Source organism: Cetorhinus maximus, chromosome 12 (assembly GCF_964194155.1).
Source record: "Cetorhinus maximus chromosome 12, sCetMax3.hap1.1, whole genome shotgun sequence".
Classification (NCBI taxonomy): Eukaryota; Metazoa; Chordata; class Chondrichthyes; order Lamniformes; family Cetorhinidae; genus Cetorhinus; species Cetorhinus maximus.
This window is the reverse complement of record NC_135890.1, coordinates 8943327-8966996: the sequence shown is the minus strand read 5'-3', so window position 1 is coordinate 8966996 and position 23670 is coordinate 8943327. Positions and strand designations below refer to the sequence as shown.

General features: G+C 42.0%; 1 protein-coding gene across 4 annotated transcripts; it reads right to left on the bottom strand.

The window, feature by feature from the left end:
- Positions 1 to 1829: 1829 nt before the first annotated feature.
- gata3 (GATA binding protein 3) lies at positions 1830 to 22801 on the bottom strand. 4 transcript variants are annotated; one of them, XM_078552984.1, is made up of 6 exons: positions 22436 to 22801; positions 20695 to 21234; positions 17617 to 17718; positions 15691 to 15836; positions 12452 to 12577; positions 1830 to 4156 (listed from the first exon to the last, which is right to left on the bottom strand). In XM_078552984.1, exons 1-6 carry the CDS (start codon positions 22668 to 22670, stop codon positions 3857 to 3859), a joined length of 1449 nt encoding a protein of 482 aa, XP_078409110.1. In that variant the 5' UTR covers positions 22671 to 22801; the 3' UTR covers positions 1830 to 3856. The 4 variants fall into 4 exon arrangements, with proteins under 4 accessions (XP_078409110.1, XP_078409111.1, XP_078409112.1 ...); XM_078552985.1 differs by having other exon boundaries at positions 15691 to 15833; XM_078552986.1 differs by lacking the exon at positions 17617 to 17718.
- Between the last annotated feature and the right edge of the window lie 869 nt (positions 22802 to 23670).

Sequence of the window (23670 nt, the reverse complement as noted above, 5' to 3'; positions counted from 1 at the left end):
CATCTTCATTGAAAATGGCAGTTCTTGCTAGGGCTTGGATCCACAGCCGACATCAGTCCTCCAACCCCTTGCCCAAAGGACTCTTCTGGATATCTGCCTGGACAGTATTGGCAGGGTGTTTCATTGGGAGGACTTCACAGTCAAGACCCTGTAACAGGGACCACAGGATAGGAATCCAAAACAGGGGCATTGATTTACTTTTGCCACACAAAAGCATGGGAGGCAGAAGACAATCGCTATATTGAATGTTAATCAAACATGTTCGACTCTTAATGTGCTAGTTAAAGAGCTCTGTGGAATGTGTGTCATTAACATCAACATGCTATTAACATGCTAAAATCTGCAGTGGTGACTAAGGTGTAGAGAAGCATGTTAACTCTCAGTTGTAAGCCACCTGAATGTATCTCTGTTCCCAACACCTTGGCCTCCTGAGGAGCCAGCATAATTGGCATTAACAATCATTGACGGGAGTCATCTGCAGTGAAAGGAAGATTTGCATAAGTGATGAACTCAGTGACAAATGGAAAAATTGAGGAGATTCCATATCAATAGTTTGCTTCCATTTATACTGTATCTGGAATCTAAGCAGAAAAATTTCAATTCTTACAACAAGCTGTTAATAGAAGAATTGTACGCCAAAGGGTGTTCAGTATTGGCTTGTTAATTGCAGTGCAGCATTACCAGAATATCGCACAGGAGTCAAGCCCAGCTCTGCATGTGTGTGGGCCCCTGCTTTACAGATCCTAAACCCCTCCCCAAATAAACAGAGGCTATCCTGAGGAATGAGTGTTCTGTTGCTTTCTGCTGCAGGCTCTGTGCCACGCATGTCAATTGTCAGCTGGCATCATCACATGGCAGAGGTCACTACAGACAGCAGGGACTTGCCTAACTGATCGAAAGAATCTCTTCATTCAACACCTGTCAAAGTTAAACAAGGACTCACTCTAGTGAAGGTCAATGCAGCTGCTGAGATGCCAGTATCGTTCCATGGTATTAAAATAATATCTCACCTGTCAATTTTCAGTTGTTTAGTCAATTGTGTCATTTATAAATGTTCCCCTTCTCCCAGAATAGTTTCAGCTGAACTCACAGTTCTCAGGTGCCATTATAAGTCGGTGATGTAAAGGTTAAATTTTGCCTTGGAAATGTATATTGAGTTAAATAAATAATGCATTTATATAGCACCTTTCGTGACCTCAGTTTCCAAAGCACTTTACAGCCAATTAAGTTGTAATTGAATTTAATCTAATAGTTAATACTTTATCCTTACCTAGACTTTCAAGTAGGAGGTTTCTGCACCCTTGCAAACCTACAAATGGCGCAAAAGTGTTCAACAGAATTTTGTATTCTTCTGCGTCTGCTTACTCTGTAACACATTATTTATGTCGTTGTATGCTCATAATAATTTCCTACAGTGGCAGCATTGTTCTTCCTCTGAGTAACTTTGACATCAACTTTCAGAGCTAAGGGAAAGGAGTCCCTGGAAGCATGTCAACATTTGTGTGCGATCCCCAGGAGTGAGTCAATATCGCAGGGGGTCCTTTGCACAGAAAGAATGTTGTAGGTAATATATATTGACATAGTGCTATGTGTCCACTTTAAGGCACATGTGCACATTTGCAAATATATACGTGCTCACATATGACAGATTACCAAAGCACTGAAGGCTGACAAGCCAGTTTACCCTGAAGAAAAACACGTATATCAGGCTCAAATTTATGGCCTACCCACTCTTATTCAATTCTTAACAGGTTCTATCCAGCTCTAACTGCAGAGCTTACAATTCAAAAAGGCAGATCACTACATAAGACAACAGATTCAAACTCGTATACTTCTTCTGTTCATTTATTAATACAAGTAGCATAGGATTCCATTCTTTACAAGGGATTGGAACAGGTCAGGTAATATCTATTCACCAATAACTTACTTTACTAGAAAAAAAAAGAGAAATACTGTATCCTTAAAGCTCCACATCTGAAAGGTACTGCATAATGTACAAATAACTTAGAACCTGTTACATTTGTCTACGCTGCCAGTTTTCTATGTCATATTGCACATCTTTTTTTGGCTTTGTCAGTACCTTGAAAATTATAAGAACAAGATAGGAATTATTTTACAACGAAAAATAAAGGAAATTTAGAGGTGTAATGGATGACATGTGTTTAAAACCAGCCAGTAAAAAGATGCACAAGTGGTTATTATATAATATGTATGCTCTGCGCCATGGATAAGGGTGCACAGCACCATCAGTGTTTTTGGGTGGTTTACTGGCACTGCACTGTTAACAGGACTGACCATAACCTGCTTGTTAACTCCCAGATGTGCTGAATTTAATGAGTTTTTACAGTTATTTAGTCCTTTATTAACTTCATGTGGTTGAGGTAGAAGAGATTGGACAAGTTGAAAGCAAAAGAGTTTTTTTTTCCTTTTTAAGAAAGGGCTTGTAAATAGACTATAGAAGCTGTAAATGTTTTATTCACATCTCTTTTGAAAAAATAAAATAGACTGTAGCAGTTAAAAGTTGTACATGGAGCTAAGTTTTTTTTAATAATCATTTTAATGTTTTATGTGAAGTTAAGGAGACGACGGTTACAGTACTTGACTCTCAAAGCTACAGAAACCCTCAGAGCAAGACCTGAAGATCACAGGAGGTACACATTACCAGAACCACAGTATTTTGTCACTAGGCCTCAGGCTATGAGGCCAATAGTGCTAACATGCAATTTTTATATTTCCTGTACACCCACAAAAGCAGAAATTTTGTGGTGAGAGGGACAAGCAAAAACAGTCGCTGTGGTGCCAGGAAACCATCCAAACAACAGCAACCCAAAACAAAATTTAAAAACCCTCTCAAGCAGAACTGCATTAGATCAACAAAATTAAATCTAGTTTATTTTTTTAAAAAGAAAAAAATTATCGAACAAAACTGTAGCAGTCTTTTTTTTTCCACTAGCAATTATAATTCTGTTAAATGTATACAACCATTCAGTCTGTATAGCGTGTAATGAAATAATTCTTCTACATCGTCTTCTGGTAGTCTGAATTACTTACATACAAACAACAGTTACAGGAACTTGTTCACAATGCATTTCAGTCAGGGACAATAGCTGTCCGGAGTCCTCATTGGCAATATCCGTGTATAACACTGATTGCCTGCAACTGATAGTACTTCCTATGTGGAGGCTGAAGCCCAGATAAATGGTCTGTCTACAAGGTAATGCATCAAACAACTTCCACTGGTGTGAGGCAGTAGATCTGGGAGTTTGTTTTCGGCAGTTTTACGAGCAGAGAGGAGTAGTCTGGCTCTCTTCTGTCAGTTTGCTGTCTCCTCTTTTAAACTCTGTGCATCCCCCTCTTAGTCTGAGGGTCCTCTCCAACCATCCATGGCTGATCAGGGTACATACAAGAAGCCCCACGCAGTCTCACAGTTGACCCATTCTTCATTGTATATTTTACAGGTACTTGCAAGATTGGGGATGGGGGTAAAGGGGAGGGGGCCGGGTGGGGAAGGGGGGTGGTATCTTGTTTAAAATTATATTTCACAGCACAAGATCCTGTCTCACAAATAAACGGGTGATGAGTCTACAATGACGTATTCACAAATGGCGGCTGAGGATTCAGTGGTGGAGCGTACATACACAGCATACTGAGCTCCTTACAGGTGATGTCTAGGGAAACTCTTTATCTGAAGCGAAGCTTACTAACAGAAGTATAGTTTATGGTCGTCCAGTCTCAGAGGCTTCCTATCATCTGAAAACGGGCTGACATTGCTCGCTTTTTTGTCTCGTTTGGAAACTGTTAATGCAAAGCAGGCTTGCTCTGCAGCCCCAAGCCCCAAGCTCTGAGCAGGAGATCTCTAGCCCATCGCAGTGACCATACTGGAGGGGTGGTGAGGTCCGAAGGACAGGCTGGAAGGTGGATGCATTGCTGTTGGTGTCGTCAGCATGTGGCCTGAGTGGCTGAAGGGTGGAATATGATGAATCGGGGACACGTGTCTTGAGAGAGTTGTGGGGCTGAAAGAACTGGCCTTGTCCATGAGGCTCTTTGAAAATTCATCCAGACCATCGTGGGTCTTTTTGCTCTTCTTGGATTTACTGGACATTTTCCTGTTCCGAGTCTGGATTCCCTCCTTCTTCATGGTCAGTGGTCGATTAATCTATAGGTGGAAGAACAGAGACATTTTAAACTATTATGCTTCCTCTCACACTCCCTGCCCAAACCTACAATCTTCTCCCTTGTAAGTTCTGACTTCTGCTGAGGCATGGCACTATGGGCACTGGCAGCTCTTCAGATTCTCACAAAAGAAGCCAGCCTTCATGTGTGGGCCTAGGCTGTGAATGTTGGCAGGCTGTTCAACCACAGAAAGCTGAACCCAATCCTATTCTCAGACAACACACATATACAGAAGCACTAACTTTCCAGCACCATTCACTGAAGTGCAATCAGAAGTGAAAAAAAAAACAGCTCTTCCTTCCCCTTCCTAACATCAGATCGGTGAGGTTAATTCTAACAGCCCAAGTGCTACCCTGGTTAAGGTGAGCAAACTCACCACAGACTTCGTAGTTGGAACTGAACTATATGTAGCCTCTTTGTCTGTAAAGTAGTCCATTTTTATATATATTTGCAACAAGGAAAGTACAGATGCTGAATTTTGTTGTAACAATATTTTTCAATAATACATTCTATGTATTGTACATATGAACAGGGAGCTTCAAAATAGATCCTCTGCTGTTTGCAATCAAAACAGAAACATTTACTGTCTAAACCTGAGTTGATCCTTATTTTTGTCTGTCAGCTTCTTTGATACCGTGTGGCAAAATGAACACAGAAAGCGATATGAGACAAGGAATGTTCTCAAGTTTCTGTGAGCGCTATCTAACTCATTCTCATTTACAAGTCCGTTACTCAATTCCAGTCTTTAGATTCTTTGGTAACTTCAACAGCTGTCAATCAAGTTTTAAATGGAAAACTAACGCCTTCAAGAGTTAACACAGCAAGGATTTGCACGGCTGATTTTCATGCAGATGGGCCTTTAATTACAGAATCACAAAGAGCCTCAACCTCTTAGAAATTTTACAGCACTAAATCTAAAACAATAATACCTCTTGTGGTAAATGTCAGGAAATGATTGCACATTTTAAACACTTCCCTCGATAACACTGGTGCAGCACCAAAAAGAAGTACACAAAACAGACTTTTTAAAAACCAAATTAGAATCATAGAATCATTAAGCCACAGAAGAAGGCCATTAAGCCCATCATGTCTGCGTTGGCTCTCCTAAGAAGCAATTCATGGACTACTACTCCCCTCCAACACCCCTCTCCCCGCTGTCCTCTCCCCATGTCCCTACACATTTCACCTCTTCAGATATTCAGGAAATTTAGAAAATGTAGAAGAATTTACAGCACACATGGAGGCCACTCCACCCATCTTGTCCGTGCCATCTGAGAAATGAGCCTCCCAACCTAATCCTATTTTCTAGCACTTGGTCTGTAGTCCTGGAGGTTACGGGACTTCAGGTGCATGTCCAGACACCTTGTAAATGTAAATAAACTGAGGGCTTCTGTCTCTACTACCTTTACAGGCAGTGAGTTCCAGACCCCTACCACTCTCTGGGTGAAAAAGTTTTTCCTCATCTCCCCTCTAATCCTTCTACTATTCACTTTAAATCTATGCCCCCTAGTCACTGACCTCTCTGCTAAGGGAAATAATCCCTTCCAATCCACTCTATCCAGGCTCTTCACAATTTTGTACATCTCAGTCAAATCTCCCCTCAGCCTCCTCTGTTCCAAGGAGAACAGTTCCAGCCTATCCAACCTTTCCTCATAGCTGCAATTTTCCAGTCCTGGCAACATCCTCATAAATCCCCTCTGTACCCTCTGTAACGCAATGACATCCTTCCTGTAATAAGGTGAACAGAACTGTGCACAGTACTCAGGTTGTGCCCTAAAAATGTTTTATACAGCTTCCAGCATAACCTCCTTGCTCTTATATTCTATGCCTCAGCAAATAAATGGCGGTATTCCATATGCCTTCTTAACCACCTTATCGAGCTGTCCTGCTACCTTCAGGGATCTGTGGACATTCAATCCAAGGTCTCTCACTTCCTCTACACTTCTCAGTATCCCCCCACCGTTGTTTGACCTCCTCAAATGCATCACCTCACACTTCTCTGGTTTGAATTCCCATGTGCCACTTTTCTGCCCACTGGGCCAGTCCATTGATATCTTCCTGCAGTCCACAGCTTCCCTCCTCACTATCAACGATGTGGCCAATTTTTGTGTTGTCTGCAAAATTCCTGGTCATGCCCCCTACATTAAGTCCAAATCATTAATATATACACAAAAAGCAGGGGGCCTGGTACTGAGCCCTGCAAAACCCCACTGCAAACAGCCTTCTAGTTGCAAAAACATCGTCAACCATTACCCTTTGTTTCCTGCCTCGGAGCCAATTTTGTATCCAGTTTGCTACATTCCCCTGGATCCCACAGGCATTTATTTTTTTGACCGACCCGCCATGTGGGACCTTGTTAAAAGCCTTGCTAAAATCCATATTGACCACATCAACTACACTACCCTCATCAATCCTCCTTGTTACTTCCTCAAAAAATGGAATCAAGTCAATCAGACACGACCTTCCCTAAACAAATCCATGCCGACTGTCCTCGATTACTCCAGGCTTCTCTAAGTGATAGTCTATCCTGTCTCTCAAATTTGATTCCAATACTTTGACCACTATCAAGGTCAGGCTGACTGGCCTGTAATTATTTGGTCTATCCCTCCTCCATTTTTAAACAAAGGTACAACGTAAGCAGTCCTCCAAACCTTCGGCACCACACCTGCATCCGGTGAGGATCAGACAATGATGGTCAGAGCATCCGTTATATCCCCCCCAGCCTCTTTTAACAGTCTGGGTGCATTTCATCCGGCCCAGGTGATTTATCCACTTTCAAGGATGCTAATCCCCTTAATACTTCCTCTCTCCCTATGTTTATCACATCCAATGCTTCACAATCCTCCACCTTAACAATATCTGCATTGTCCTCCTCTTTTGTGCAAACTATCCATTAAGAACTACACCCATGCCCTCCACCCCCACACATAGGTTACCTTTTTGGTGTTTTATGGGCCCCACTCTTTCCTTAAAAAATTGATCAATAGTTGCCTCCCCTTTTTTCTTCCAACTAGGTTGTGCCAAGTGAATTTGGCCATCTCTAATGACGTTTAGGCAAATGTACAGAATTAATAGACAGACTTCTTTACCTGAAGCCTGCCACAATGCGCCTTTGAAAGAGTTTCTTGCTTTGATGTGGGCACTACATTTTCATACAAGTGGATCTTAGTTACATATTGTTTAGTTGGGAGTGGGATTAGCTGAGTCACTCTTGTAGAGAACCCCCACAGATGCGATAGGCTGAATGGCCCCCTTCTGTGCTGTAACCATTCCCTAATTTTAATTTAACTCACCGAGTTTATTAAAACCTCGGAATGTCCAGTGTGCACTTAATGCGTAAAACAGAACCATCACTCTTAAAAGATTGTTGATCTGCTGTGTTCTTTTTAACTCCTTTAACCAGTTTCATTTTCTTCACTCATAAAAGTACAAATTGCTGATCACACCCAAGCTACTCAAATGGATAAGTCAAAGTGCTGATCTCAACACTGCCTCCAGCACCGTACATCACAGATCTTAGAACACTTATTTTTTGCTTCACACCCTTAGTCCATGGCTGCAGTCTGTTGTATTATATCCAGCACAGAGTCAAACGTTGCACGCTACACACAACACTACACTACACACGAGGTGACTGTTAAGTGCTAAAATGAGCACAGGTTGTTAAGTTTACAATTGTGCCTTCAAAGCATTCTACTTACAAGTTTTTTTTTTGACGACCTAAGTAAACAAAGGTTTAAATCATGGGATTGTGTTAACCTTTCTGTTGCAGGCTGAAAATTATGGTTAACAGAGATTAAACCCAATGAAACCCATTCAGCTTACCAGACTCAGTTTTTACTCCCCAAAGCTTATTCCTCTTCCATTTCTTCCCTTCCATTCCTAGAGGTATTAGTTCCTGCTGGGTTCTATACCGCCTCTGGCATCTCACCCGAGCACCTATATGTAGGCCTCAAACGGGTCCCCAGCTATTCTACTATAAGGGCATCACAGCCTTACCTAATCCTGGGCTCACCCAAACTTAGTTGCTTTCCCTTGAGGAGGTGCCGGGCTTGGGCTGGTGGTTATAAGGTGGAATCTTTGCTGATATTTTCCCCTTCCCCAGCCTAGGGCTGCTGAGGCCAACTTCACCACCCCATCCACTGTCCTTGTTGAAAACTGTTAGCTCAGCACAGCCGATGGCTGAAACCACAGATCTTGCTGGAAAAGCACACTGTTTATTGTTAAAAAACAGAAAGACATCAAATGTTCATATTTCTCTCTGGCTGCTAGAAACAAACTATTGTTTTTAATTAGACGTCAGCTTTCAGTGTACAACATTTGAACTGTTCTGCATGTGAGCCAGTGAGTAAACATATCATCTTTATTCTCACACCCATCCATTACCTCCAACTAAAACAAATATCTGGCCAATTAGCAAAGAAACCGAGGACTAACTGAAAAAGTTCCTTATTTAGGTTGGGGAATGGGCTTCACTTATCCCTCAGGACAACTGAAACTTTTTCAAGGTTCTCACTACTGGCTTACTGCCCCAGATAAAGAAAGTCCAAGCCCTTCCGATCTTAAACCGGTTCCCCCATTCTCTGGCTTTCTCAGCCGTTCAATTTCCACACTCTCCTCTCCCTTCCTCAGCACAATAAACTTTTTACAGTGGATAGAGTCAAACTGTGTCCCATGACGTCAACTCCATTCCCTGGCTCAAGGTCCATGTCTGCAAAGACTAGGTTAAGCTTCTAAAACAAAAACAGAATTACCTGGAAAAACTCAGCAGGTCTGGCAGCATCGGTGGAGAAGAAAAGCTTTTAGCTTTTTGTTTTTATCTGTAGGTTAAGCTTCTGTCTGTTTTCCAAACTCCAGTTTGAGCATTCACTTTCTAAACCAGGGCCTGACATAAAAGCTGAAAGCAAGTCCCGCACAGTGCCAGTATGGTAGAGAGCAAACCTTCATCTGGTGGTTTTGATCTTTCAGCTTTCTCAGATGGTTTCTGATTCTCTACTTTCGTCTTATAGGTTGGCCCTCATCTCTCCCTCTCCCAATCCCATTATGAAAGGCTGCAATAGGAAGACTGCCATCATAATCAGACTGAGCAGCACTGACTGAATTCCCTAATTGTTTTATGAGTGGGGAACAATCCACCAAACCTGCCCAAAAGATGATGGTTAACCCTGACCTAACTGAACAAAATGCTGTCATAATGGTATGACCAAAAATAGTTATTTTAGTATAAACAAACTCTTCCACAGTTATAGATCTGATACATTACTTAGTTTATTTTATTACTGTCGCCAGACTAAGAAATATGTCTAATGGATTCTGCAGCTCCAAATGCCTACACAAAACAGTCAATTTACTCCAGAATAATTCATTCTGTGAAGTGCTTTGAACTGTCTATCACATATATGTTAAAATTATGATTTTCCCAGACTGTACAGCGAACACATTTCAATGGAGTGGACACATTTTAATTTATGCCTTTGATTAATTTAAAGGGAAGGCCATTAACCATAAGAAATTATTGAGGCTTTTTAAGAGCATGTTGTTTCTTTTACCATTGCTAAAATGGTGCCTTCATTCCCACTTTTTATTCCTCATTATCATTCACCCCCCCGCCCCCCCTAAACATAACACATGATCTGATGGTCTCCACATTCTTTGGTTATTCTGCCACCAGGATAGGCAATGCCGCCCGGCACTACATCCAAGTTCACTTTTGGCTGCCAAATCTGTTCTGAGCCTACCTAATTCAATCCTAGTTAACACCATTCTTCTCATTACCGACTAAAACGCTTGCCAGTTCTTTGTATTTTAACTCAAAGCTGTAAATCAGCCAGCAACTGAGTAAACGTGCTCTTTGAACAGAAATTGTATTAATGCACAACAAATCAGCCGCTACCCATTCCAACTACTTATTTACCTATGTAGTTTGTTAGTGCAATTAACTATTCAAATCTGTTGAATTATAATTAAAATTGGAGCACATTCAACTGTTTCTGCTCAATAAATTGTCATCATGACATACTGTAATATTTTATTGAATTTTTAAATTTGTGGAGGTTTAATGGTAAGGAAAGTATATTACAACTTGGTCCAAATACACTTAGCTTGCACTAGGTGGCCCATATTGCCCATAGGCTAACCATAGGGCATAGACAAGCGTTAGTACAGATTTAATGAGGTATTATCTAAACAATGTTGTAAAGATGGACAAGAGAGAAGAAATGTACAGTTACTGAGCATATCACAAATGATTTGATAAAGAAATCAAGGCTGGTTAGTGAACATTAAGCTAATCTCTGCCCTTCAAACTTAGCATCACTGTACATTATTAGAGTTCAAAGCAAATGTTTGTTGAAGTGTGAATTGCCAGTTAGAAAATGAGTACAATACCTGTTCAAAATTACTGGCAAATATATCAAAGATCTGCAGTGATGCAAACCCTGATGCAAACACTTGCACTCTCTTAGAAACGAGTACTGGAGGCTAGTCATTATCTTTTTCAATGCAACACTTTGCAACATTCTTGTAAACTTGCTAATAATAAGACTGGACAGAGATGGGCAGAGCCTAAATCAACAAACATGACTCAAAAGCCTGTGGGCTAAAGTTTATTGGCAGCTGCCAGATAAATGCACACCAGATGAAGTCTGTCCACACTGATGCACCGTAAGGATTAATTGATTGAATTAGACTGGCGCCACTCACGTGACAATTACTACAGGCCCTTAAATCCTCCCCAATAAACTGACAACAGAGGTGGTCTCTCCCACACAGCCCCACCCCCCCCCCCCCCCCCCCCACCAGAACCATCCTGCTCACGTTTCAGGGCTGACACACAATCAAAAGGTATCACTTGCAATTTAAACCGTGCACTTCTGATTTCGTTCTTTTGTCAACCTTCACTCCATAGAATTTGATTAAAAAGTGCACGGCGCACATATTAACACGTCAACCAATTCAAGTCAATTACATTCATGCGATACTTCAGTCCCATCTCATTTACAACTGAATTGCCTTCAATTTCAGTTTTATAATCGGCTACCTACTTTGACTCGCTGGATTTATTCCACAACATTAACGTGCATAGTTTCTGAAATGGTACTGCACAAGTTTGACCAAACACACATCATTTGTTCCCCCTCCCTTGTACGGATTAATTTACATATTAATGGCTTTAAATGATGTATTTATTACAGGTTTTCTGGGGTCATTTTTTTCTCTCTCTGGCGCGCGTTTTCCAACGAATGGCAATGTCATAACGAAACTCAGGGTGTTATTTTAACTTGCTTTGACATCTACGTCACCCTTTTACATGGGGATGTTTATTCTTCAGCTCGACAGCTCAATACATCAAACTTTGCTGTTCTGTCCAATTTTCTGCACCTAGATTTTCCAAGTTTACAGGCACAATAGTAAGCCCATTCCCATTTTGTTTTTTTTTAACCTCCTCATTATCTTGCCAATCTGCATTTTTTTTTTATTATTAACGTATTCGATTCAAATTTTGTGTCATGGTATTTTTTTTTTCGCCTACACGCTGCTGTCAGCTGATCTCGAATTTAATGGGGTGTGTCTGGGAGTGGAGCTCATTTCTTTTAACTTTCTCTCTCCCGGGATGATGGCTATATTTCCATTGACTGGTCTCCACTGCGTCTTTATGCGGGTTTTGCACCCCTCCCACCTCGCACTACAATTCTGATTAGCATCAGTTTCACAAGCCATCTTCACTCGGTATACATGTGGGGTGGGTGATTCCTGTAAGGTGCACCCTGTTTAAGCTCAATTCACCCACGTAAACATAAACAGAAATTGTTGGGGATACATACATCTCTTACGCCTTGCACCATCAACCCTTTTCACCTTTAATCTCTCCCACCTTTCAATAGACACCTTCCCTGTCTCCTGTACCTGCTTAAAATCTGTCACCTGACCAAAGGTCGTCGACCTGAAGCACTGACTGTCTCTGCCCACAGATGCTGCCTGACCTGCTGAGTATTTCCAGCATGGGCGGCATTTTTCTCTGCACTAGCCCCCTTAACGAGTACCTCTGTTTCTTGGTGTTAAAATTACAAGTTCCCACCATGGAATGACGCAGCACAGTGGGAGGCCATTCGACCCATCGCGCCCGTGCCGGGTACTGGCTCGGATTTCGATAGTTGCACCTTCCCCCCAATCTAAAGGTAATCGAAAGGCGCAGGGCACACCGATTGCTGAAGGAGTTTGGGACAGGGACAGAATAGATCTCGCTGCGGGGCAATGCAATGGCCCCTTTTGTACTTACGTTGTGGAGTTTGTAGTAGAGCCCACAGGCGTTGCAGACAGGGTCTCCATTGGCATTCCGTCTCCACAGTGTGGTGGTGGTAGTCTGACAGTTCGCACAGGACGTTCCTGCCCGTCTGGCAGCAGACTGGAGTAACAAAGGCACAAAGGGATTTTCTTAAAAACTTACACACACACACGTGAAATCTGTACAAACAAATCCACAAGGTTTGAGTGCAATTCTTCACTGAAACAGCTTGTGATAAACCTTGTATATGTTTGGTCTCTTCCATTTTCTTTACCCATCTCAAGCCGAAAATATCTTCTAAAAATTTAGCATGTACGCACAATTTGTATCCCCTTTCCTACCTTACAAAAGTACTTCGTTTATTATAAAACGCGTTGGGACGCCACTAAATGCGCCATATATAATGCACTGCTCATTTTAAACTGTATTTCATCTCTCTAAATTGACAATGGATGTGGGAGATTTTAACAAACTGTGTTGGGAATGCAATGGTCGGACTGCAAGCTCGTTGTATATAGAGTGCGAGGTAAATGGATGGCTGGATAAGGATCTACTCGCTGAAGCCAAAACCCATGGAAAACCGAAATCTGCACAAATACTACCTGAAGTAACTTTGATGACCTTACAAGCCCCTGAAATGGATGAGTAACATCTAGGCAAGTGAACAGAAAATTAAGCCGGGCCTGTCAAATGTTCCACAAATCATTAAACAATTGCAGGGCGAGGACTGAGCTTTCAAGATTTGTAAATGCAACATTTTTTTTGTGTTTACAGTTTCTTTTATATATGAAGGTCGCGCTGCTTTGTAATTTAAAAAATCGCCATTGTATATTTATACGGGAATCAGTTTATTAAGCAGTGTTCTGTTGAAGGGTCATTCGGACTCCAAACGTTAACTGTGTTCCTCTCCGCAGATGCTGCCAGACTTGCTGAGTTTTTCCAGGTATTTTTGTTTTTGTTTTGGATTTCCAGCATCCGCAGTTTTTTTTGCTTTCATGTTAAGCAGCGCCGGTTGGAATAAACGCTCTGCGAAACTCCTGTGTTCTTTGGTAAGCAGGTATTTTTTTTTATTATTATTGGTTACGGGATGTGGGCATCGCTGGCTAGGCCAGCATTTATCACCCATCCCTAATTGCCCTTGTTCAGAGGGCATTTAAGAGTCAACCACATTGATGTGGGTCTGGAGTCACATGTAGGCCAGGCCAGGTAAGGACAGCAGATTTCCTTCCCTAAAGGACATTAGGGAACCAGGTGGATTTTCATGACAGTCAGCAATGGTTTCCTGGTCATCTTCAGACTTTTTAATTCCATATTTTTATTGGATTCAAATTTCACTCTCTGCCTGTGGTGGGATTCGAACCCCGGTCCCCAAAGCATCACCCTGGGTCTCTGGATTATAAGTCCAGTGACAATACCACTATGCCATCGCATTGGATAAAATATTTGTTAGGAAGCAAACGGTGTTATAATTAAAGAAAAATGGCATTTTCTGTAATATATTTGTGCAGGTTTAGACAGGAGAATGACATGTGTCTGCTTAGGAGGGGAAGTGAATCTGCGGGGGAGAGGGTGGGTGGGTTGAAACCCTTGTATTTTCCCAATATCCGAGGGTCTGTCTTTACCTACGATAATACAGTTCCCTCATTTGGACCCATCGTTTTCTGTTGCGATTCCCTGATTCGTTTTCCCAGCCAGCAGAAATGTATTTTTAGGACATGCACTGATCCATTTAAAAAAGCAACAGACGCAATTCAGAAGAGGCCTGGATTGAATAATTCTTAATACGTGTTATTGTGCTAAGAACACAGAACAGTCTGGACTAAATAGGGTGCCACATATTTCTCTGCTGATGACATAGACTTCGAGCTGATCCTGTTTAGACAGCCACTCGAAACTCCCTGCACCAAACTTGAATCACTCCATTTCTTCCCCCCCGCGCCCCCCCACCCCCCCCCAACCAAGCCATTCCTTGTTCAAACACCTTTGTGTTTTGCGGTCGGGAAGTGATATTGTTGTAGAAAGCAGTTATCTCGAGCCGGCAGATATCCGGCCGTCTTTTCATAGGAAGTCAGCTTTTTACATTAGAGAGCAGGGGAGGAGGATGGAGAGGAGGGAGGGGGGGGGAGAGTGTAAAGAAAGGGGAGATCTGCTGCCAAATAAGTGCACTGCAAACATTTCCCCTCCCTCGAAAGTTTTCCTATTCTAACGAGGCTGTGAAAGATTGGAATTCCATTAGGGGTCAGTCATTAGAATCAACATTTTCACAGGACTGCCCTGTGGGGGGATGGTTTGGACAAGGGGAATACAATTGATACAACATTCAATAAGGGCTGATTAATTAGCAGTGAATTATTATCAACGATTTTTCTTTGTTTCCTACGGTGGGAGGGGTGCGGGGGGTGATCTGAACGATATTCCTGGTCATCTAGCGACGTCTTGAAGGACAGGAATAAGGCAGGTTTAAATGAAGGCTGTAAAACAGAGATGTCACCAGTCAGCAGTGAGTACCTTTGGCTAAGGTGCCGGCAAGGATATGGCGTTTTCTATAGGCTTGAGGGGAGACTCTATCAAATGGTTCCGGACCCACAAGGGCTTGTCACTTAGATGTGCTCTACCGTATGTTTCAACTGGAGTGAGAACATTGGGTGTCTAGGTGTGTGTGTGCAAGTATATCAAAGGGGTTTTTGGTGGGTCCTATTAAATGACGTAGATGCAATGCGTTTATTTTTTTTAAAAAGCCAAGCAGCAACACTGACAACGGAAAACCAATAAGAACCTTCTTTGTATACCATCCAGGAAGTCAGGGTGCGATTAACTGTGTAGAGTAAGGGATGTATTGGTTGCTAAGAGCTCAGTTTAACTTATTTTTTTCTTTTCGTTTTAAAAACTGACTCCACTTTCATTTCCATTTAAACTTCAGATGTCTTCAGTAATGAGTTGAAGCCTCTGAGAACGAAAAAAAAAGGGGACAAGATGCGTGGCGGGCGTTGACATGAATGGGCTTTCTTCTTCAAGAATACTACCAAAATAACTAGAAATAGCCGCGCCGTTTCACAGCCGCCTTTCCTTCCAAAACATTTGAAGAGCTGGTTGCAGTACTCGAGGTGTCGTGTCAATTTCCGCAACCCCCCCCACCCCCCCACCCACCACGGCCACCACCCACCCAAAAAAAATCTTACTCAGATCAGGAAATGAAAAGCTGCTGTTTGATCATTTGATCCCCTGCTACGTACCAGTCTCCTCTTAGGTTTGATGAGAGGTCGGTTCTGGCCGTTCATTTTGTGGTACAGACCGCAAGCATTACACAGATAGTGCCCAGTGCCGTCCCTCCTCCACAGGGGAGTAGAGGTGGCTCCACAGTTCACGCATTCTCGACCTTCTGAAACAAAATCACAAGCCAGTCACTTCCCAGCCATTTTAACGCGCCACACTTTATGAGATGAATTATTCGGTTGGGAATGCATGCTGTAGTACTCTATGCATTTGTGTCGATTTACAGCAGTGCTGTCCAATGCATTAACCACTAGCCACATATGGCTAATTGGAAATCCAGATGTGGCTAATTGCCTTTCTACTTAGTAAATAAAACATGAACAACAGACACCGTACTTGGGCATGTGATCTCAATATTCATTTCGTGCGCAAATGTTTTAACCTTTTTTGTGCGTTTGTTGGTAAAATAAATCGAAAGCAAAGGGTGCGAGAGTGTCTTTTGGCCGCTGCGAGTAATTTACATCCTTGGCTACTAAATGGTGACAGATGTTTGTTAAGTAAATATACACATGTGAAATGTGTGTGTTAAGGTAGTTTCTGCTAAAATTAGTGCATGCGGCAATGGTATCTCGTCAGCAATTCCATTGGGCAACACAGGCTTAGGGTATACGTGCAGAGGCCTAAGTGTCTGTAGCCAATAAACAAGCATAGCTATAATTTCTAAAGTGTATTATCTATTTTACTGTATGGATGTACATCCCTGTGAAACAGCGTCAACAGCTGCCTGAATATTATGCCTGAATGCATATTCAACTGTATGTATTATTATAGAACATTGTGCATAATATTAGAATGTCTCTGAACATGTGTGTATAATATTAGGGTGTCCATGAACACGTATGTAATGTATAGTTGGCCACTTTCTGTAACGCAGACGGGCAAATAGTGACCGATTTTGAGGATTACGTTTGTAGAAGGTTAAAGGCTGCGTTGTAATATTCAAAGCCAAGAGTGGAATAGTCCGTTCTCAAAGCTACCTCTGTAACCCAAGTTGATGTATTTGGAATGCTTTGGCATCTTTACCTCCTGTATGATCTGCTTCTGCCACGCTATGGCCTTTCCTCTCTGCATGCATGCAGGGCTGTTTGTTTTTGTTTATCTTTCAGCACATCACATTGTATAAGTCCTCGTGAAATGCTCTAGCATTACTTCTGATGGTTAGTCATCTTCATTGCTCTTTTAAAATGATCCTTTATTTAATTTCTACATAATGTGCCTGGCGCCACAGAGGACATTAACGTACGATAAAGGGTGTTCTATCTCACTTTTTAGGCAAATATTTGCAATGTAACGAGGACACAATTACATTAGGCTGAGTGCAGTCTTTTAACTTGTGGGTTAGGATATCTTGTTAGGGCTATTTGTAAGCGCTAGCATAGGTTATAACGAAACTTTAATGGTCGCTGTCTATTGGGGGGGTCAATGGATAACTAAATGAGTAATTTTACATGCATTCGTGGATTCGCATAATGGGACAAAGAAATTTAAAAATAATATTCCCCAGTTATATATTTGCCAGATTTGGGTCAGCTGCATAAGGGTCAACCATGTGTAAACAGATTCTATAGAACATCTTTTAAAATTTGACTGATGTACATACCAACACGCACAAAAATATTAAAACAGTGGCTAATTGCACATTTCACAGTTTTCAATAAATTGCATGACAACAAAATGCCATGGATACTGCAAAAAAAAATCTTAATTTCTAGATACAAAAGTGTCAACTGTGCTAACGCTGGCTGTCTCCATCAGTATAGCAAAAAAATGCACATCAACTATTGGTGACGACTATGTGAGCACTCCTAGCTGTTGACAGTTGACATCTTTTTGACAATCATATGCCGTTCACTGGACAATGTCCTGACCTACATAAAGTCGCACACCTATTAAAATGTCGAATGCACATATCCCCAGTTCACTACAGCTTGATCGGTCAACTTCCAAATGGTGCAATTTACAGTCACGAAGTATTTTTTCGCGATCCCCTGAAAAAACAGAAGGGGAACGGTCAATGCATTGCTTATTTATTCTTTATGCCAGTCTGAAGAATGGACTCAGACACATTAAAAGGGACTTTTGTGCATTAGATTTTTTAATAAACATTCAAAAAAAAGGGGGGGGCAGGAATATTGTGATCAATCCTGACTGAGCCTGAGGTGTCTTCAAATTCAAAACATTATCAGTTTCACAAGCCCAAATTTCGCCGCCAACTGAGATCTACTTGGAGCTGAGCTAAAAGTTAAAGGAGCAGGTCAATAAATCTCTGGTTTGGGGAGCTGGGGATCATCATAAAAACTGTCAAACTGAAAATAAAGTGAGCTTGCAAAGGGGGTACTGCAGCTTTAAGAGACAAGAGTGAAGATGTGTATTTTTTTGAAGGGGGTGGTGTACAGTGGGGGAGGAAACTAACGTCCCGTTGTTTCAGCAGCAACGCTTGTACATTCAGCTAGGCGCGTGTACGCGGTGATAACCGCAAGAGTTAAAAGTTAACTGGTAACATCACAACTACTAATCTTATCGTCCTTTAATTTTTCTGCACTAACTTCTAAGTCACTATTACTTTTTTTTTCTCCTCTCAACTTTCTCCCCCTACACGTTTCTTCTCTAGCCTCCTCGCTCTTCAGCGTTACAGTGAATCTTTAAAGAGCATGCAGAGTATTGAATGAGTACGTTTACAAGAGGCATCCGCACCCTAACCACAAACTCTAACCGTTTTTCCAAAAGTTGCAGCTTGACATACTCTTTACAGAAAAGAACGCAGTCTAGGGCAAGGCACTCGTACTTTGAACCAAAACAACGTTCCCACTCCTTTACCTCCAAGTATTCGCATCCATTTCGTTTTTTTAAAAAAAATTATAAAGGGAAGAGAGGATTATGTTGCGTAAAATCTTCTCTCGGCGTGACTTTTCCAAACCGCAAATACCTGGCCTAATGCATTTTAAAAAGTCTCCCATAAATACTGTGAAAAAATACATCAGGCTGAGCGACAAAAGTGACCTATTTTTAAACAGTTTTTTTTTCACCTAGTGCGTATCAACTTACACCTAGTCTGCTGCCACATACAACACTACAAGAACCGCTTTGTAGAAATCTAGCTGATGCAAGTCATTTTCAATAAATTAGTGCTAGGGCCTGATCTGCTGTACAAATAGTTATTAATCTCACAGTAATCCCACCAACATACATAATATAATTGTGGAAGGGTATTTTGGAAACAGCATCCAGGCAACGCTTAGAAGCGCCCTTCATAACGTTTTCATAAACATGCATATTATTAAAGGAATAACAATGTCAAAAATGCTGAACAGAGAAACCACTTCTATGTTCTTTTGTGGGACCTGCTGTGGTTTCTTTACCCATTGCCCAAGTTGTTATTACTTAATAAATTACTTAATAAATAAAACTGAGGTCTTGATGAAGACAGTGTTTATTGATTGCGTTCAATTTGCTCATTAATGTACACTTCTGTATTTGCTCTTGTGCTGTCAATGTCTGATTCTTGCATTAATTAGATCAATGTTGCCAAGTGTGGGTTATTCAATCACCGACAGTATAGCGTTAGGCTATAGGCTTCATTTGTAGAAGCCTATGCCCACCACCCAACACGCAACCACCCACCCCCCAACCCCACCCCAACTCTCTCTCTCTCTCTCTCTCGACTGCTCTGCAGTTTGGCCTGTGTCTTGCCGCATCCGGAATCTATTAAAGTTCACGGCGCTGAACAAACAATGTAACCGTCGAGTGCATCAGTCTGAAAATAATTGGATTAACTAAAACATCGAAATGCGAAAAGTGCCAGTCTGCTTGTCCCAGTCGCAGTCAGGGCTCCGCCGATACAGCTCCAGAAACCTGATCAGATTCACCAGATCGCTGGATTCACCAGATCCCTCCCAGGGAAGCAGCACTAGATTAAATTGAGTTCACACTCAGCAATAAAAGGTACATAATAGAAAGGGATTGCAAAAATCACCGGGTATGCTTTTGTATTGCAAAGTGCAACGTCGAATGGGAAAGGTGCTGCTGATCCCTTCTGTTTAAAATTCATCAGATTGCTACAGTAACAAACTGACATCTAAGCTCCCATCACAGTTGATAACCAACCTGTGAACTACTGTACCTGCGCTGCTCAATAAGGAAATGGGAGGTGTGACTTGATATTAATACAGATAGGTTATTTCCAGTGTTTAGCTTGAAATCTGTGTCAGTATACGATAATAATGTTGCAGTGATATCCTATTTCAGTACTCCTTTGTAAAATGGCTTAGTTTGCTATTTTTACGGGCACCAGTGTAGTATTTTTTCCATGCACCAGGCTCAGTGTGTGTGTGTGTGTTTTGAAGGAGTTTTAGGAATCGACTTCTAGCCAAATTCAGAACATGAATGTTCCTTTCTAGGTTTTATTACTAGTAGTGATATAATCACAGGATTGCAGGTTTTGCTGCAAATGTGCCCCAGCTCTTTTGTTCTACTTATAAGCTAACACTAACCCCTATTGGTGAGTACATGTGTTTTACTTATTACAAATTGGAATTCATAAATAATTCTCATTGGGTTAAAAAAAAAATCAGTTTAATTCAAATGTAAGTTAGATTGGAACCCATAGGTTCTCAAAGTGGCATATTTTGTATGTGCTGCATGTACCTACTGGATACAGGCTACAATGCCTTCATTAATTATTTAATGTAAAGCTTTCTAAGGTATTGTTTGTGTTTCCTTGTGCAATGGTAAAGCACTTGTTTTTCCAATCATGAGGTCACATTATCTTAAATAATTCTGATTAAGTCATATCTAACTAATAACTATCTAACTAAATGCAATTAATATCTAGATGATAAACATGAGGGAAAGATTATCAATTTGATACAGTAACCCCAATTTCACACTGCCTCCAAGTGTTTCAGCGAGCAACACCAGGGTGAGTACTGGATGTCTTGTTCAGTAAGGAATGGAGTGACACTTACCTGTGCTGGAACGTGCTTTTGGTCTTGCTTTGGAAGGGAAGCCCGGGGGAGATCCTCCAAGCAGGCTGCCAGATGGGAAGAGGCTAGAGCTGTATTCAGGGACGTAAGGTGGGTAAGAGGCCAGAGGGTGATGGGCTGAGGACGAGCACCCTCCTAATGCCATGCTGCTTCTGGGGTGAGAGGATCCTGTCTCCAACTTCATGCCCTCAGCCAGGGACACCTGGTACTTGATGCACTCCTTGTCCTCCTGGCGGCTGGAGCTGGTGGATCCAGGGGTGGAGATGGTAGGGTCTGGGGAGACATCCTTGGGAGGGGTAGGGGGAAAGGTGAAGAGGTGAGGGCTGGAGTGTCCTGCTGAGAGGGATGCTGATGAGGAAGGAGGGTAGACAGAAAGAGCTCCCGGGGAGCTGTGGTGGAGTGGAGCCTTGCTGAATGCACTCAGATTCCAAGGAGAAGCATTATGATGAGAGGCAAGGGCTTTTCCTCCATCTAGCCAGGACAGAGAGCCATGAAGCAGAGGTGGGCGGCAAACCTGGCTCCCTAAAATGACAAAATAAAAGTGTGGATCAGTATACAACATAACACTTCAGAATCCCTACTGATTTTTTTTTTAGAATTACTTATCAGAGATGCCACAATTTATCTTAAAACAAACCCACTTTGGTAGTGACCCCATTTGTTCTAATTGTCCACGCTCATCCCTACCTGGATTCCCAACTATTGACCAAGGATAATGAGCTGAAGCTAAGAAGCATTTTTCTTCTTTATAGACCATATCAAGCGCTTGGTGTGAAAGCATTAAATTTCCTCAGCATAGCCATTCTTTATGTAAACTGTGTACTGCAGTGGATATAGTGTATTAGTCTAATTGGAAGGAGTGTGCAGAGTGGAATCTGAGAGGGAAATCCAGAGACATGCTTTTAGATACAAATTTTCATGTATTTTCTGTATAAAAAGTAAGAATTGTTTTTAATGACGTGTGCGCCACAAAAACGCTAAGTGGCAGGAAAAATAAAAATCCTCAAAGGTGCTTTCAGTTTACAATGTATATAGCTTTCTCCGCCAGCTACTAAACCTGTCACGAACAAACACCGCAAGTGACAGCCTCTAAAGCTGTTCAACAAGTCGCAAAATGAACGCCCACGCTGCTAATGGTCACAAAAAAAAACATTATGTTGCCCAGTGTCCAGTCATGCTCTGAAATGTCAAATTTAACGATAAGCAACAATAAATGTGACAATCCCCAACGGATTAGAAAACTTGGTTTCAATTGGCATCATATCTTGAATGTGCTTTTTTTTAAATATAAAAAAAAACTAATAGTTTCGAGACACGTAAAACAGCACCTATTACATCCGGGAAGTACTCGCACTAAATGGCCCAAATGGCCCCTCTTTCTGATCTCGAACAATATGTCCACTTCAGATCAAATAATGCAGCACGAAGCTTTTTTTTCTATCCCTGGAGTTTGAGGCCTGATTTAGTAACAAAACCTCGCCTTATCGCAAAACAGTTCAGCATAAGTCAGCTTTGCACTGTTGCGCCCTCCCCATGGAAGTTGTTAATGTAAGTTTAAAAAAGGAAAAAAAATAAATAAATCTCACTGGAAAAGCAACTGATGTGTGTGTCCTTATTTCATTTCGCGATGCGCAGTTTTCTGAGACATGTGTGCGGGGCTGGGTGGTTAATGTTTGGAACTGAGAGCGCACCCCGAGAGTTCAGACGAATAGTGAAGCCTTACCGTGGTGGGGAGGTGGGTATCTCTGCACGGTTGCCCTCACCGAGTTCCCATAGTAGGATGCAACGTGGTTGGCTTGGCCATCAATGTTGAAAAGTACATCCACTTCTTCGGACGGGAGGTAAGGCGCCGAGTCCACGTACCCATGACCAAGGCCGGGATGGTGAGAGTCAGGATGTTGCCCATTTAACACGGCGGGGTGATGGTGTGTCATCCAGCGAGGCTGGTCAACTTCCATCGCGATCAGACTTCGAACGAACTTGTATTACAACGTATCTATCTATATATATATATATTAAAGTCCGAGAGTTGTTCTCTCTAAATTACAGAATCCACAAAGTGATCCTTCGCGGCTGCTATCTCATCCACCTGTGCGGCAGGGGAGAGGAAAAGAAAGCGAAGATTACTTTAGTCGAAACTGACACCTGACCCCTATATAAAGCAAGAGAGGTGGGAATAAAAAGCAAATAAGACTAAAATCGAAACTAATTTAAAAAGACGTACACTGCCGAATGCCCCGCGTCGCTGAATGAGAATAAAGTTATTAACTTAACAAGGAACATTTTTTAAAAAAAAATAAAAGCCATTAGTCCTATCTCCTGAATCCACTTGGTATCGAATGCACGATACTCCCAACCCTCCAGAGAAACTTCAGTTAAACCGCGACTTTAACCATGTAGGTACCTGATCAATAATTGTCATCTCGACATGAACTTTAACGCGGCTCGCTACTGAATTACAAATATTAACAGTTCTACCGTAAAAGCATCTTTTGTACTGCGGCTCTGCAACATTTGACATTTTCACATTTTGCAACGCATCCGCCCTTTAAAAAGATTTGGGAGGGGGTGACATGAATGGATTGTTGCTTCGTTTTAAAAAAAATAATAATTTAAAAAAAGAACAGAATGCAGGGCAAACCTTTTTCTCTTTGCTGGCTTGAGAGAGTTTTGTCAGTCGCGCACATTGGCTGTGGCTGGAGAGCTGACTGATCAGATTGTGTTTATGTCCCAGTTTTTTTTTACAGTGGAGGCATTCTCTCTGAACTGGCGGATGGCGCCAGTCGGCTCAGTGCACGGCGCGTCGGAACTTAAAAACAACCCACCCCCTCGCGGCCAATCAGAGACCTCCTCTCCTCTTCTCCCAGACGCTCCACGCTCCGCCCCTAACCCCCCCCCCCACCTGATTGGTCAGACCGCCCTCAGCCTTCTGCCCCCGCTCTGCTGCCCATTGGTGGA

Coding starts and splice junctions, on each gene's coding strand:
- gata3 (XM_078552984.1), bottom strand. CDS start 22,670: ATGGAAGTTGACCAGCCTCGCTGGATGACACACCATCACCCCGCCGTG. Junction 17,719..20,694: donor AAAAGCACGTTCCAGCACAG/GTAAGTGTCACT, acceptor CTGTTTTTTCAG/GGGATCGCGAAAAAATACTT. Junction 15,837..17,616: donor TGCATTCGACATTTTAATAG/GTGTGCGACTTT, acceptor ATTTTGTTTCAG/AAGGTCGAGAATGCGTGAAC.